General features: G+C 36.8%; 1 protein-coding gene across 1 annotated transcript in view; it reads right to left on the bottom strand.

Moving 5' to 3' along the window:
* The window catches only part of CREB3L3 (cAMP responsive element binding protein 3 like 3), a 36,021-nt gene extending 27,225 nt beyond the window's left edge, over positions 1-8,796 (bottom strand). The window contains exon 1 of the mRNA XM_053700732.1: positions 8,716-8,796. Within this exon, the coding sequence (XP_053556707.1) occupies positions 8,716-8,736 (21 nt within the window). The 5' untranslated portion in view covers positions 8,737-8,796. The remainder of the gene's footprint in view (positions 1-8,715) is intronic.
* Positions 8,797-14,590: the final 5,794 nt, after the last annotated feature.

Here is a 14,590-nt window from a genome sequence, read left to right as displayed (position 1 = left end):
TGCTTTTAAAATAAAGATAGTAAGAGAATTAAGAAAAGTTGATAATAGGAGTAAATTAGAAAGTTGCTTAAAATCTCATGCTCTATCTGAGTCATGCAAGAAAACATTTGGGTTCAGTGTCCCTTTAAGGGATTTAATTTTTTTTCTACATTCTTACATTTGACAGGGAATCCCTGTTGTCTACTACCATCTAGTGACGATTAATAGTATTTATCATTACTTTTGAGAATTCTCAATAGTATTTATTTTTAAGTCATGTAAAACTTCTTTGAGTTTTTTTTCTGGATGGCACCAAATCTATTACTATAGTATGTAGTATTTTATTGGGGCTCCTATGGAAGTTCATAATTTTATTGACCTCCTTTGTTAAAGGAAAAATATATATAATACATCCTGATATGTTTCTTCTATGTTTCCTACCGTGACATGTATGTTCTCCTATTTTATGTATAGGGGCCTAATTTCTGTTACATGTTCTATTTTCATGTCTCATACTAAATTTTGTAGTGTTTTTTGGATAACTAATATATTTCCAAAATCTTATAGGAATACATATTGTATTATCCCTCATATTGGGGTGATGTAATTAACATATGGGTTATGGATTGTTTTCATGTATCATACTCATTTCTTAGTGTCTTTAAGGGCACTAATATATTTATTTCTATATTTCAAATATATAAATGTAGTATTTTCACCACTCTCTTATTGAGGTGATATTTGCTCAGGCCTGTGCCTTCATGGCCCTTTATGGCATTTGCCTGTCTGGCTAGCACAATGGTTAAGTAGCTAAACTTGACAAACCAGAGTCCGGGGTTCAATCCCAAGGTATAAGTTTTAAAGATGTTCCTTGTTAGCGCAGTATGTAGCGCGTCAGTCTCATCATTTGAAGGTCTTGAGTTCAGGTCTCTCTCAAGGCACTTGTTCCTTCAATGTCGTCTTGTATGGTCTTTATAATAATGCTTTCGGACCTTATTTGGACTGTAGTAGTATGATGTTGTCTTGGCTGCCTAGCAATTGGGTGGTTAACAGCAATCCTGCTACAGCCAATTGTTCTATGAATGTGTTTTCACATTTTTTCTTATTATCTATATTAATTAGGATTCCTAGATTTTCTCATACGAGAAACTGTTTAGCATAGGACGGTCATATCTTGTCCGGTTTTTCCTTCTTTTTTCTCTGTATCTTGCTTTTCTCTGCTGAGAATTATCTGCAAGTAGTCGTGGGTTTTTTAACCCTGGACTAGTGGAAAAAAAATTTTAAAGTCAAAGGGCCTCTATAAATTTCTAATTTAGAGTTTCTTGGTTTCAGATACCAAGTTTTGTTTTTTAGGGACGATCATAGTCGATCTCCATTGACGTCTTTCTTGACGGAAGGTAAAAGATTCAATCCGTCCGTCCTTCTGTGGTTTTGTATATAGGATTAATAGTAACTATGTTACTATGTAGGTGCGCTCAGACAATGGTGCAGAGATCTTTCTGTTCTCTATCAGAGGATAGTCTTTGACCTCGAGATAGACCCTCAGCCCTGGTGGCTCTCTCAGGACAATCTGTCTCAGGGCTCATATTTCCTGAGATCTTTTTTGAGAGATTGGGTTTATGGATACCAGCCTTTCTGGGCTGGGGAGCAGTCTGGGGAGGGATCTGGGACTCAGTCGGAGTCTGCCCTCCCTATTTATAGTTGTAGCCATCTTCATGTTCTGTTTGATGGTGTCCCACGATAGCTTAGTGGTTAACTTTGCTGCCTTCAAAGCTGAAAGTCAAGAGTTCAAATCTAGCTGTGGCTATGTGTCTCTGTAATGGGTTACATATATCCTCGCCTAAAATGTGATTTGCAGGCTACCGAATTGTGAGTTGGGTCCGGTTTGTTTTATTTAATCAGACTTCTTTTTTCAGTGGCATATATCAACTTCCAGGGAGGAACTCAGAGTTCCTTTAACTATGCTGGAGGTGACTCGCTTTCTTTAGGGGCGGAGTTTCACTATTGTCACTTTTCTGTCTTCCTCATCCCAAGGGTGGACACTGGGAGGCGGATTTTCTGAGCAGGCAATCTTTTCTTTTCTTCAGGAAGGGTTGGCAATTAGCTCAGCAGTTCCTTCCATAGAACTTTGTTTCAGTGGTATCCCTAGTGAAGGTTCGATCCTGTGAGTGCGCTAACCATTTTAATTTTTTCCAAAGGTATTCTCAAGAATAACCCTCAGGTGGGGGGTTCTAGAGTTGGATATGATGGCGTTTCGTTTAAACTCCTCAATGATTCCGATCAGGTGTCTGTAGGCAGCTCTGGAGGTTCCTTGGGACTTCGGTCCTCTCTACAGGTTTCCTCCGTTCACTCTCTATCTTGGGTGATATCAAGTTTCAAGCAGGAGCAGGCTTCGGGCTCTAGCTTGGCCTCACAGAATTTGGTTGGTGGCTCTGGTAAGGATGTCGTTCTTTCCCATTGGAAGTTTCCTCTGAGGAAGGACCTTCTGTTTCAGGATCTATTTCTACCTTCAAACCTAATTTTCCCTTTAGCTGACTGCTTGGTGATTGATCCTAGTCTAGACTAATCGAGTTTCTTTAGTAGGGTTATTTTACCGTAATTCAGACTCGCATCCCTTTCATAAGGTATGGTGTCTATACCTTTATGGTGTGACTCTAGGGGTTTCTCTTGGAGTCAGGTGAGAGTTTCCTGTGTTTTGTCTTTTCTTCAGGAGGGCCTGGAGAAAGGCTTTGTCAGCCAGTACTCTGCAGGGTCAGTTCTTGGCCCTGTCGATTGTTTTGCATAGACAACGATCAGTCTTGCTAGATGTGTAATCCTTTGTCCAGGCCTTAGTCAAAATCAGGCCTGTGTTTAATCTTATTTTTAGGGTTCTGCAGCAGGCTCCGTTTGAGCCTATGCACTCTGTTGATATTAATCTGTTATCTCAGAAGGTTTTGTTTCTTCTTTCTATTTCCTCTGTTTGTAGAGTCTCAGAGTTTTCACGCTCTACAGTGTGATTGTCCTTACCTTGATTTTCTTGTGGATAAGGCGGTCCTTCCTTCTAACTGTGGATTCCTTCCTAAGAGGGTTTCGGACTGCTATATTAATCGAGAAATTGTCGATCCTTCATTCTGTTCTAATCCTTCTTCTCAAAGGGAACGTTTGTTGCACAACCTGGATGTTGTGCATGCTCTGAAGTTCTATCGGCAGGCAACTACCCTTGTTGTTCTTTTATCTGGTAAAAGGAAAGGCCAGAAGCCTACTTCTTCTTCTCTTTTCCTTTGGTTGAGAAGTGTTTTTCGGTTGTCTTATGAGACAACTGGAATTCAGCCCCCTGAGAGAATTACGGATGATTGCTCTAGGGCTGTTTCTTCTTCTTGGGCCTTTAGATTGATGTTCTGTGATATGGATCTGCAAGGCGGCCACTTAGTCCTCGTTGCTTTCTTTTTCTAAATCTTTTAGATTTAATGTTTTTGCCTCAGCTGAGGCTTCCTTTGGGAGGGAAATTCTTAAAGCGGTGGTGCCTTCTGTTTAGGTTTGCCTGTCTTGTTCTCCCTTCCTTCCATTCTGTGTCCTCTAGCTTGGGTATTGGTTCCCATTAGTAATTTAATGGATTTGTGGACTCTCCATGCCATTGGAAAGAAAACAAAATTGATGCTTATCTGATAAATTCTTTGCTTTCCTGGCATGAAGAGTCCACAACCCGCCCTTAATTTATTTTAAGACGGCTTTGGTCAATGTTAAACTTCAAGCACCTCTATATCCTTGTGTCATCTTCTCTTTACATATTTCTTTGGCTGAATGACTGGGGGTTTATGGGAAGTGGGAGTGATACTTAACAGCTCTGCTGGGGTGTTCTTTGCCTCCACCTGGTGGCCAAAGGTTGAATTCCCACTAGTAATGAAATGGATTTGTGGACTCTCCATGCCAGGAAAGAAAATAATTTATCAGGTAAGTATAATTTTTTTTTTTTTTTTAAAAAACAGATGTCCCTGTACAGATACAAAAATGTTTTTTAATCATTATTGACCAATAAAACAGTAGGAGTTATGCTTATCAGACATTGACCAATCAGATCCACTTCCAGTTAGATTCAAAATCAAACTAAACAACTTTTTTCATGGAAAAAAATGTATTAACATTTTAAATAGTTTTCTTTCATAAGCATGCAATAAATAGTTTGCCTTTTCTGTAGCAATGCAATAGGGGGGCTATTTAACAGAGGGCCCTGGTGCAAAAAAAACCCACATTTTTTTACCAAAAAAACTACTCAGTAGTAAGTAATAGTAATAATATATATATACTGCTTTGTACTAATAAAAAGGCTCCCCTGCATTAGGATTGTACACATTCTGCAGATGCCTATGTATAGACTGGCTGGTATGCCCCGCCCGCCCCCAGTACTTGGGCCCTAGTGTTACTGCACCTGCTGCACCAATGGTAGATCCTGAAGCAATGTAAGATTTGGAAGCATCTGAGAATAAATTTAGCATGAAATACTTGAGCCACCGTGTAAAATGTATAATTTAAGTGAAGAAAACATGAACAGCTGCTGTTGTTACGATTAACTTTTTCACTGCAATGCTCTTTAAAATGTCCCAGTGTGTAAAGTACATAAAGCACCTCTTGTTTTTGTGTAAAGATTGTACATTGTCTCACGCTCCCTAGAGAGGCCACAAAGCTAATTCTATAACCTGCAAATGCTGCAGATCAGATGGCTGGTTTAGCAATTTGCAGCATTTTGAAAACCTAGGGAATTGATTTTATTTTTGGCCTCTCTAGGGCAGTGATTTTTAACCTTTTTTTTGCCGTGGCACACTTTTTTACATTAAAAAATCCTGTGGCACACCACCATCCCAAAATTTTTAAAAAATCACACATTGTAGCCTAATACAGCATATATTTATACACATACACACAAACACACACATACTGTATGTATTGTGCTGTTATGCCATGCCTCCTACAAACTACCCCTGCACTGGGAGTAAAAAACAAGCAAAGTTTAAAAAACATGTCACACTGTTATCAGTCTGCCGTGGCACACCTGAGGATCTCTCACGGCACACTAGTGTGCCACGGCACACTGGTTGAAAAACACTGCTCTAGGGAACATGGAAAAAAAGCACAATTTTTACAAATAAAAAAGTAAAAAGGTGTTTAGAATTTGCTTTTTGGACCTTTAATAACTATAAAACTAGAATATTGTTTTTCTTTCCCCCTAGATCCTCATGCCCAAGTTTAATTTTGATATCAATGTAATTATTATTATAGAGAATAGTTAGAAAACAGTGGTGATGTGTTTAAAGGGACATTATACACTCATTTTTTCTTTGCATAAATGTTTTGTTACTGATCTATTTATATAGTCCATAAAGTTTTTTTTTTTAAATAAATGTATAGTTTTGCTTATTTTTAAATAACATTGCTCTGATTTTCAGACTCCTAACCAAGCCCCAAAGTTTTATGAGAATACGCTCAGCTACCTACTCCAGCTTGCTCCTGTTTGTGTAAAGGGTTTTTCATATGCAAAAGAAGGGGGAGGGGGGGGAGTGTCTTATCTCCCACTTGCAGTGGGCTTTCCAGCTACCTTTTCAACAGAGCCAAACTGACAGCTTCTAAATAAGTTTTTAAACAGTTTTATACTGGATTTTTATATCAGTATCTGTGCATCTTATTCTTTATAGTAGTGTCTTTTACATGCAGTTATATGAAAATGAGTGTATACTGTCCCTTTAAGACACCAAATATGGCTGCCATAAATGTACATAAGCTAAAAAACTCTAAAGGTTATTCTGATATAAAGTTTAGGACACCTATTTTCTGTTCTGATACACGGTATGTTTTGATAGCATCTGCTTTGCTTAGGGCCTTAACCCTGCTCCCAGTAAGCTATCTGTTCCTGGACTTTACCCTACAGTCTTTGCATCAGACAGATGATTAAACAAAGGGACACAGAGCGAAACAAAAGGGACGTGCTATAATGGATGGATACATAACGAAAGACAAGGTGCAAATTAGCAGCAGTGAGGAAAGAGAACAGAGAAGCACAAAGGAAACATGAGAGGAATCAATACAAAAAATGATGGACAATGACAATGTAAGGGAAGGAGCAGAGAAAAAAATATATATGTTAGTCATAGTAACAGATTTTTTTTGTTTGTTATATAAAAGCAGATGTTGACCAAGTATTATAGCTCCCCCCCCCCCCCTATTTTTATTTAATGGATGTTCCATTTGGTTGTGCTTTTTTTGTTATCATACTAGTGGAGACAGGTCCCTCTGTAACAATAGAATTGTGGGATGTGTCCTTATCCACCAATAAGCATTTTTTTCTCTCTTACTTTCAATATCATTTTAAACAGTTTAAATTAAAGGGATATGAAACCCAATTTTTTCTTTCATGGTTCAGATAGAGGATGCAATTTTAAGCAACTTTCTAATTTACTCCTATTATCAATTTTTCTTCGTTCTCTTGGTATCTTTATTTGAAAAAGCAGCTACATTTAGCCACCAAAAAGCAAGCGCTACCCAGGTGCTGAACCAAAAATGGCCCAGCTACTAAGCTTACATTCCTGCATATCCCTGCTTTTCAAATAAAGATACCAAGAGAACAAAGTAAAATTGATAATAGGAGTAAATTAGAAAGTTGCTTAACATTTTGGTTTCATATCCATTTAACCTTTATGTAAGCAAAATATTTTTTAATATTTTTAAAAAAAATTGTTCTTTCTTATGTACAATACATTTTTTTTTTATTTAATGTTGCTTTAATTTTACATCCAAAGTGATATCACCTGGAAACTAGTTCTGTTACTATGAGGCAAAAAAGACAAATCTTTAAAAATGTATTCTGTCATACAAAGTACAAAGGTCATTAAAGAATATCTATTTCTTATGTATTCTTATTCTATACTTCCCACGTGGCCTAATCATAAAAATATTGCTCATCTGCACTATACAATAAAAAAGTGCAAAACAAGAAAGAAAAATAGCACTAAGCAGGTAAACACAACAGTAATAGCAGTGGGGACATTGCAGGTATCTCCAATAGGGGTATATGGTAAAGCCTTTTCACCTACTGTTTCTTGCAGTTTTCACATCCCAAATAGATACAAAACACTGGAAAAACATCATAGAGTTCAGTCTATGGGGTAGATTAGCTGTAGTGAATCATGTCCGCCCGACATCGCTAAATGCCGACAGCATACGCTGTCAGCATTTAACAGTGCACAAGCACCTCTTGTGAAATGCTTTTGCAATGCCGCCCCCTGCACATTCGCGGCCAATCGTGTCCATCATCCCGATCGAATCGAGATGATTGCAGTCTGCCACCTAAAAGGTTGCAGACAAGTTAAGGAGCGCTTCTTAACTTACGTTTCCGGCGAGCTGGAAACTTCTGGCGTAGAAAGCTGCATCCGCTGCTTGTTAATTCTACCCTTTTCTCTACATTAATATTTATATGGGCTGGTACCATTATTTCTCAGTACTTGATACTGACAATTTAATACTCTCTACTCAATACAGCTTTAAATGTACCCATATATTTTGAAAATGGAATGCAACATGCAAATATCAAGCATAATATATATAATATACACACACAGGGTTTTACATTCCCAGAAGAAATTGTAGCAGATAAGTAAAACATTTTCCTATCTTTAACATAGTTATGTTGACTAATAATTTTTTCTCTCTAGGCTAGTAATTTTTCACTTTTGGCTAGTGAACTATAGTGAGATTTTCCCATCCCTGTATATACGTGTATCATACTAATATATAACAATAATCACATAATAATACACACACATATATATGAAAAGTACTAGTAACACATTTCAACAGATGAGTACGAAATTAGGATTTTGCCAATCTTTAAAGGGATATGAAATGCAAAATGTTTCTTTTATGATTCAGATAGCGCATGTGATTTTAAACATCTTTATAATTTAGTTCTATTATCAACTTTTCTTGTTCTCTTGGTATGTTTGTTTGAAAAGCAGGTGCATATGCTTAGGAGCCGCCCTATTTTTGGAGCACTATATGGCAGCAGTTTTGCAAGAATGTTATCAGTTTGCAAGAGCACTAGAGGGCAGCACTATTTCCTGCCATGTAGTGCTCCAGATGCCAACCTGGGTTTCTCTTCAACACAGAATATTATGAGAATGAAGCAAATTTGATAATAGAAGTTAACTGGAAACCTTTTTTAAATGTTATCTTCTGTCTGAATCACAACATTTTTTTCTTGGGTTTCATATCCCTTTAACATTGAGTGAACTAGTAACCTTTTCTGTTTATAGATATATCAAAATAAAAGAGACATTCTCAACATTATTATTATTTCATGTGAAAGTTATATAAATAATATTACAAATAAATAGTTATCACATACAGGTAATATATGTATGTAAAAGAATGTTAAAACCAGATGTTCCCGCAGTCTACCATAACAAGGGCCAACATACTAGCGCATTTATTTAATACATTTTATGCTTAAAGTTATTACCCATATGTACTGAGTATTTGAAACATAGATAGAAAGATAGACAGACAGATGGAACCCTGTACTTATTATATATTTATATGTGTACATATATTAACTAGTTCCTTATTTGCACATTTATCCCTTGCATAAATATATATATATATGTGTGTGTATTTATTTTGGTTCCTTCTTCAGGTTCCACTCCTTTCTCACTCACTGGTGGTCTATTCTGCCCTGTGACCCCCACTTCTTCCTCAGCCCCCCTCTCTTACCTGTCCCTTTTCCACTTCCATGTTGCTCAGCGATTCCTTTACTATATATGTAATCTTCACTTACTTTGTGCTCAACAGAATATCTCTTTCTGTCTGAACTTCAGTCTAACCCCCCCCCAACCCCCCCTCTAAAACTATATTACCCAGACTATTGCAAAACTATCTTGCTGTCCAATTGGTTAGTTGTGCTCCCCCTTTCTGAGTGGGCGTCCCTTGGCTGGAAAAGGACGGTCACATTTAATGTTTGTGAAACAAGTGTACAAAGTCCCCCTTTACAGGTGTCATAGTGACCTTTCACACACATTACAGTATTAATATTATGATCACCACCAAGGCAGCATCACTGATACAAACAAGGGGATTGATGGGACCTCTCTGGACAATAATTTGTTTAAAGTTAGTGTTGAAGGATATCACTAGGTCAGATTTGATGGTTATATGCCCCATTGAAGGGGAGAAAGGAATGGAATGATGGTTAAAGGGACAGTCAACACTAAAATTGTTATTGGTTAAAAAGATAGATAACGCTTTTACTACCCATCCCCCAACTTTGTACAACCAACATTGTTATATTAATATACTTTATAACTTTTAAACCTTTAAATTGCTGTTTGTTTCTTACCCACTAAAGACATCCTCTTATCACATGCTTTTTATTTGCTTTTCACAACAGGAGACTACTAGTTCATGTGGGCCATATAGAAAACATTCTAACGGCCGTGGAGTTATTTAAGAGTCAGCACAACACAGCACTAATTGGCTAAAATGCAAGTCAATAGATAAATAAAAAGTCATGTGATCAGGGGTCTGTCAGAAAATGCTTAGTTACAAGGTAATCACAGAGGTAAAAAGTGTATTAATATAACAGTTTTGGTTGTGCAAAACTAGGGAATGGGTAATAAAGGGATTATCTATCTTTTAAAACAATAAAAATTCTATTGTAGACTGTCCCTTTAAACAGATTGTATTTATTAATAGAATACTGATAATCCAATACAAATGGTCTTCATTTTGAAACTGGTCTTGCTTTTGTGATCAATTTCACCCCACATTTATTCTGTCACCCATTTGGTGATCTACTAACACTTTTAGTTCAGCGTATATTTTGTACTGTTTCTACCACAAATACAGGGAGTGCAGAATTATTAGGCAAATGAGTATTTTGACCACATCATCCTCTTTATGCATGTTGTCTTACTCCAAGCTGTATAGGCTCGAAAGCCTACTACCAATTAAGCATATTAGGTGATGTGCATCTCTGTAATGAGAAGGGGTGTGGTCTAATGACATCAACACCCTATATCAGGTGTGCATAATTATTAGGCAACTTCCTTTCCTTTGGCAAAATGGGTCAAAAGAAGGACTTGACAGGCTCAGAAAAGTCAAAAATAGTGAGATATCTTGCAGAGAGATGCAGCACTCTTAAAATTGCAAAGCTTCTGAAGCGTGATCATCGAACAATCAAGCGTTTCATTCAAAATAGTCAACAGGGTCGCAAGAAGAGTGTGGAAAAACCAAGGCGCAAAATAACTGCCCATGAACTGAGAAAAGTCAAGCGTGCAGCTGCCAAGATGCCACTTGCCACCAGTTTGGCCATATTTTAGAGCTGCAACATCACTGGAGTGCCCAAAAGCACAAGGTGTGCAATACTCAGAGACATGGCCAAGGTAAGAAAGGCTGAAAGACGACCACCGCTGAACAAGACACACAAGCTGAAACGTCAAGACTGGGCCAAGAAATATCTCAAGACTGATTTTTCTAAGGTTTTATGGACTGATGAAATGAGAGTGAGTCTTGATGGGCCAGATGGATGGGCCCGTGGCTGGATTGGTAAAGGGCAGAGAGCTCCAGTCCGACTCAGACGCCAGCAAGGTGGAGGTGGAGTACTGGTTTGGGCTGGTATCATCAATGATGAGCTTGTGGGGCCTTTTCGGGTTGAGGATGGAGTCAAGCTCAACTCCCAGTCCTACTGCCAGTTTCTTTAAGACACCTTCTTCAAGCAGTGGTACAGGAAGAAGTCTACATCCTTCAAGAAAAACATGATTTTCATGCAGGACAATGCTCCATCACATGCGTCCAAGTACTCCACAGCGTGGCTGGCAAGAAAGGGTATAAAAGAAGAAAATCTAATGACATGGCCTCCTTGTTCACCTGATCTGAACCCCATTGAGAACCTGTGGTCCATCATCAAATGTGAGATTTACAAGGAGGGAAAACAGTACACCTCTCTGAACAGTGTCTGGGAGGCTGTGGTTGCTGCTGCACGCAATGTTGATGGTGAACAGATCAAAACACTGACAGAATCCATGGATGGCAGGCTTTTGAGTGTCCTTGCAAAGAAAGGTGGCTATATTGGTCACTGATTTGTTTTTGTTTTGTTTTTGAATGTCAGAAATGTATATTTGTGAATGTTGAGATGTTATATAGGTTTCACTGGTAAAAATAAATAATTGAAATGGGTATATATTTGTTTTTTGTTAAGTTGCCTAATAATTATGCACAGTAATAGTCACCTGCACACACAGATATCCCCCTAAAATAGCTAAAACTAAAAACAAACTAAAAACTACTTCCAAAACTATTCAGCTTTGATATTAATGAGTTTTTTGGGTTCATTGAGAACATGGTTGTTGTTCAATAATAAAATTAATCCTCAAAAATACAACTTGCCTAATAATTCTGCACTCCCTGTAGACTCATTTTAAAAATCAGAAATTATTATTTAATTTATGTTTTATGAAAATCATCAGCAACTCATCAGCTCCTAACCTTGATAACAGTAATCTGACTTGTTACAGATAATCAGAAAAATGACTGTTAGGTTTGGAGAGTGATACTATTTTTATTTCAGGCACTCTAATTTGCTCGCGAAAGGCTGTGATGTGCTCAGAAGCAGAAGAAGGACATAAATCTGTAATAATGAAATGCTCTTATGTGTTTGAGTATTTTCTTTTTGCACTTCTTACCTATGTGTTTAATCTCAGCAATGGGTTAAACCCATAGTTAAAGTCAGCTCTGGAGTGGAAATGTACTACTGCTCCAGAGCTGTCCTAGTCAGGGACAGGCATACATGTGTAGTAGCAACCAATCATTGGTCGTGTTTAGCCGAGTTGCAGCATTTTATTGCCTCTCCTTAACTATGTGCTTAACCCTTTGCAAGGATTGGCAAATAATATTGTAATATAAAAAAATGTAATGCTATTAGCAGCTCTATTTCTATTTAATGTTTACAACTTAAAGGAATAGGAAAGTCAAAATTAAACTTGCACGATTCAGATAGAGCATATAATTTTAAGACACTTTTACATTCACTTCTATTTTCAAATGTGCTTCGTTCTCTTGGTATCCCTTGTTGAAAAAGAATACGCACATATACTATATTAGTGGGAGCTGCTGCTAATTGGTGCCTGCACACATTTGTCTCTTGTGATTGGCTAACTAGACTTGTTCAGCTAGCTGCCAGTAGTGCAATACTGTTCCTTCAGCAACGTATACCAAGAGATTGAAGCAAATTTGATAACAGAAGTAAATTGGAAAGTTGTTTAAAATTGTAAGTTCTATTCGAATCATGAAATAAAATTTTGGGGTTTCCTGTCTCTTTATAGGGACATAAACCCCATTTTTTTTCATTATTCAGATAGATTGTACAATTTGAAACCATTTTCAGATTTACTTAAAGGGACACTGAACCCAAATTTTTTCTTTCATGATTCAGATAGAGCATGAAATTTTAATCAACTTTCTAATTTACTCCTATTATCAATTTTTTCTTGTGTTCTTGCTATCTTTATTTTAAAAGCAGCCCATTTTAGGTTCAGCACCATGGATAGTGCTTGCTTATTGGAGGCTTACATTTACCCACCAATAAGCAAGCATAATCCAGGTTCTCAACCAAAAATGGGCCGGCTCCTATGCATTATATTCCTGCTTTTTAAATAACGATATAAAGAGAATGAAGAAAAATTGATAATAGGAGTAAATTAGAAAGTTGCTTAAAATTGGGTTTAGTGTCCCTTTAAATTACCTCATTTGCTTTGTTCACTTGGTATACTTTGTTGAAAAGCATACCTAGGTAGGTAAGAGTAGCTGGGAGCTAGCTGCTGAATGGTGGCTACAAATATATGCCTCTTGTCATTGGCTTACCAATGTGTTCAGCTAGCTCCCAGTAGTGCATTGCTGTTCCTTCAATAAAGGATACCAAGAGAATGAAGTAAAATTGATAATAGAAGTAAACTGGGAAGTTGTTTAAAATTGTATGTTATATCTGAATCTGAATGAGGAAATAAACAGTTTGGGTTTCATGTTCCTTTAATGTATATTCAAATCTTATCAAACCTTAGGGACAAAATCTGTTTTGAAATTTAGCAGCTGGTAAAAAATGTCAGAATGGGTGTGGCTCCCTTGTAATCTGCTGGCACGTTCTGTTTTTAAAGGGGTGAGTATTTTTGGAGTGGGTTGAGGCCGTGTATGTAATCCTTATCTGTTGCACTCTGTACTCAGCACAGATTTAATTATAGCCATAAAGTAATAAGTGGGAAGTCTGTGCTAATCACGTTGATACCGATTGCACAAGGTTAGAGTCACAGTTGGTGTCGTACAGTCATTACCAATCTGCTGCCCTATTTACCTACATTCATGCCCCATCTAAGGAAACCTTTATATACTACCCAATAAGGGCCAGATTACAAGTTGATTGCGATTTAACGATCCCACTCGACCGGTAACTGCACTAGAATTATGCTATTTGTGCACGTAAAAAGTCGAACTTACAATATCGCACGCACAATAACCTATTCCCCCATAGAAGTAAATGGGACAAAAAATGTGGAAAAAAACCCAACTCACGCACAAACCCAACATGAAAATATAAATATTTCACATTCCAATGTTCTTCACATAGCAGAATATGTTTTATTTATTCATACATAAATATTTCTACATACATCTAATGGATTTTTGGTACAATATATATTTATACCTATATGTATAGATTATTATATTTAGGTATAGATGTATACAGATATATTTAGGAATATCTATTTTGAAATACATAGAACATATTCTGCTATGTGCACAACATTGGAATGTGAAATATTTACAATAAATACATAGTTAAACACTTTATTAAATATGAATATTGCATAAATATGTATTTTTCATGTTCCAATGCACTTACATATGTCTATATATGTGTACATATGTATTTATGTGTATATATGTCTGTAAATACATATATACACATATAAATACATATGTACACATATATAAAAAAAATATATATACATACATATCCATCTTTAGGCATGTATATGTATGTATCTCAATGTTAAAGCCCTTTGCTCAAGCTATTGCATTCACTTTCAACTAATATGAACGGAAAACCCGACGAGCGCAAACAGCCGCAATAAATCCCTTATTGCTCATGTGTAACTATTAACATGCCACTCGTAATATGGCCCTAAAAAAGTTTCATTCAGCACAGGTAAGTTAAAGGGACATGAAACCCAAACATTTTCTTCTTTGATTCAGATAGAGAATACAATTTTAAACAACTTTCTAATTTACTTCTTTTATCTAATTTGTTTCATTCTCTTGGTATTATGTGTTAAAGGAGCAGCAATGCACTACTGGTTTCTAATTGAACACATGGGTGAGCCAATAACAATCGTTATATATCTGCAGCAACCAATCCGCAGCTAGAACCTAGGTTATTTGCTGCTCCTGAGCTTACCTAGATAAACCTTTCAGCAAAGGATAACAAGAAAAGGAAGCAAATACAAAAATAGAATTAAATTGGAAAGTTGTTTAAAATTGTATTCTAAATCATGAAAGAAACATTTTGGGTTTCATGCCCCTTTAAGTCAGTGTTTCTTAC

The sequence above is a fragment of the Bombina bombina genome, chromosome 2 (assembly GCF_027579735.1).
Source record: "Bombina bombina isolate aBomBom1 chromosome 2, aBomBom1.pri, whole genome shotgun sequence".
NCBI classification, from domain to species: Eukaryota; Metazoa; Chordata; class Amphibia; order Anura; family Bombinatoridae; genus Bombina; species Bombina bombina.
This window is presented reverse-complemented; position numbering and strand designations above follow the sequence as displayed.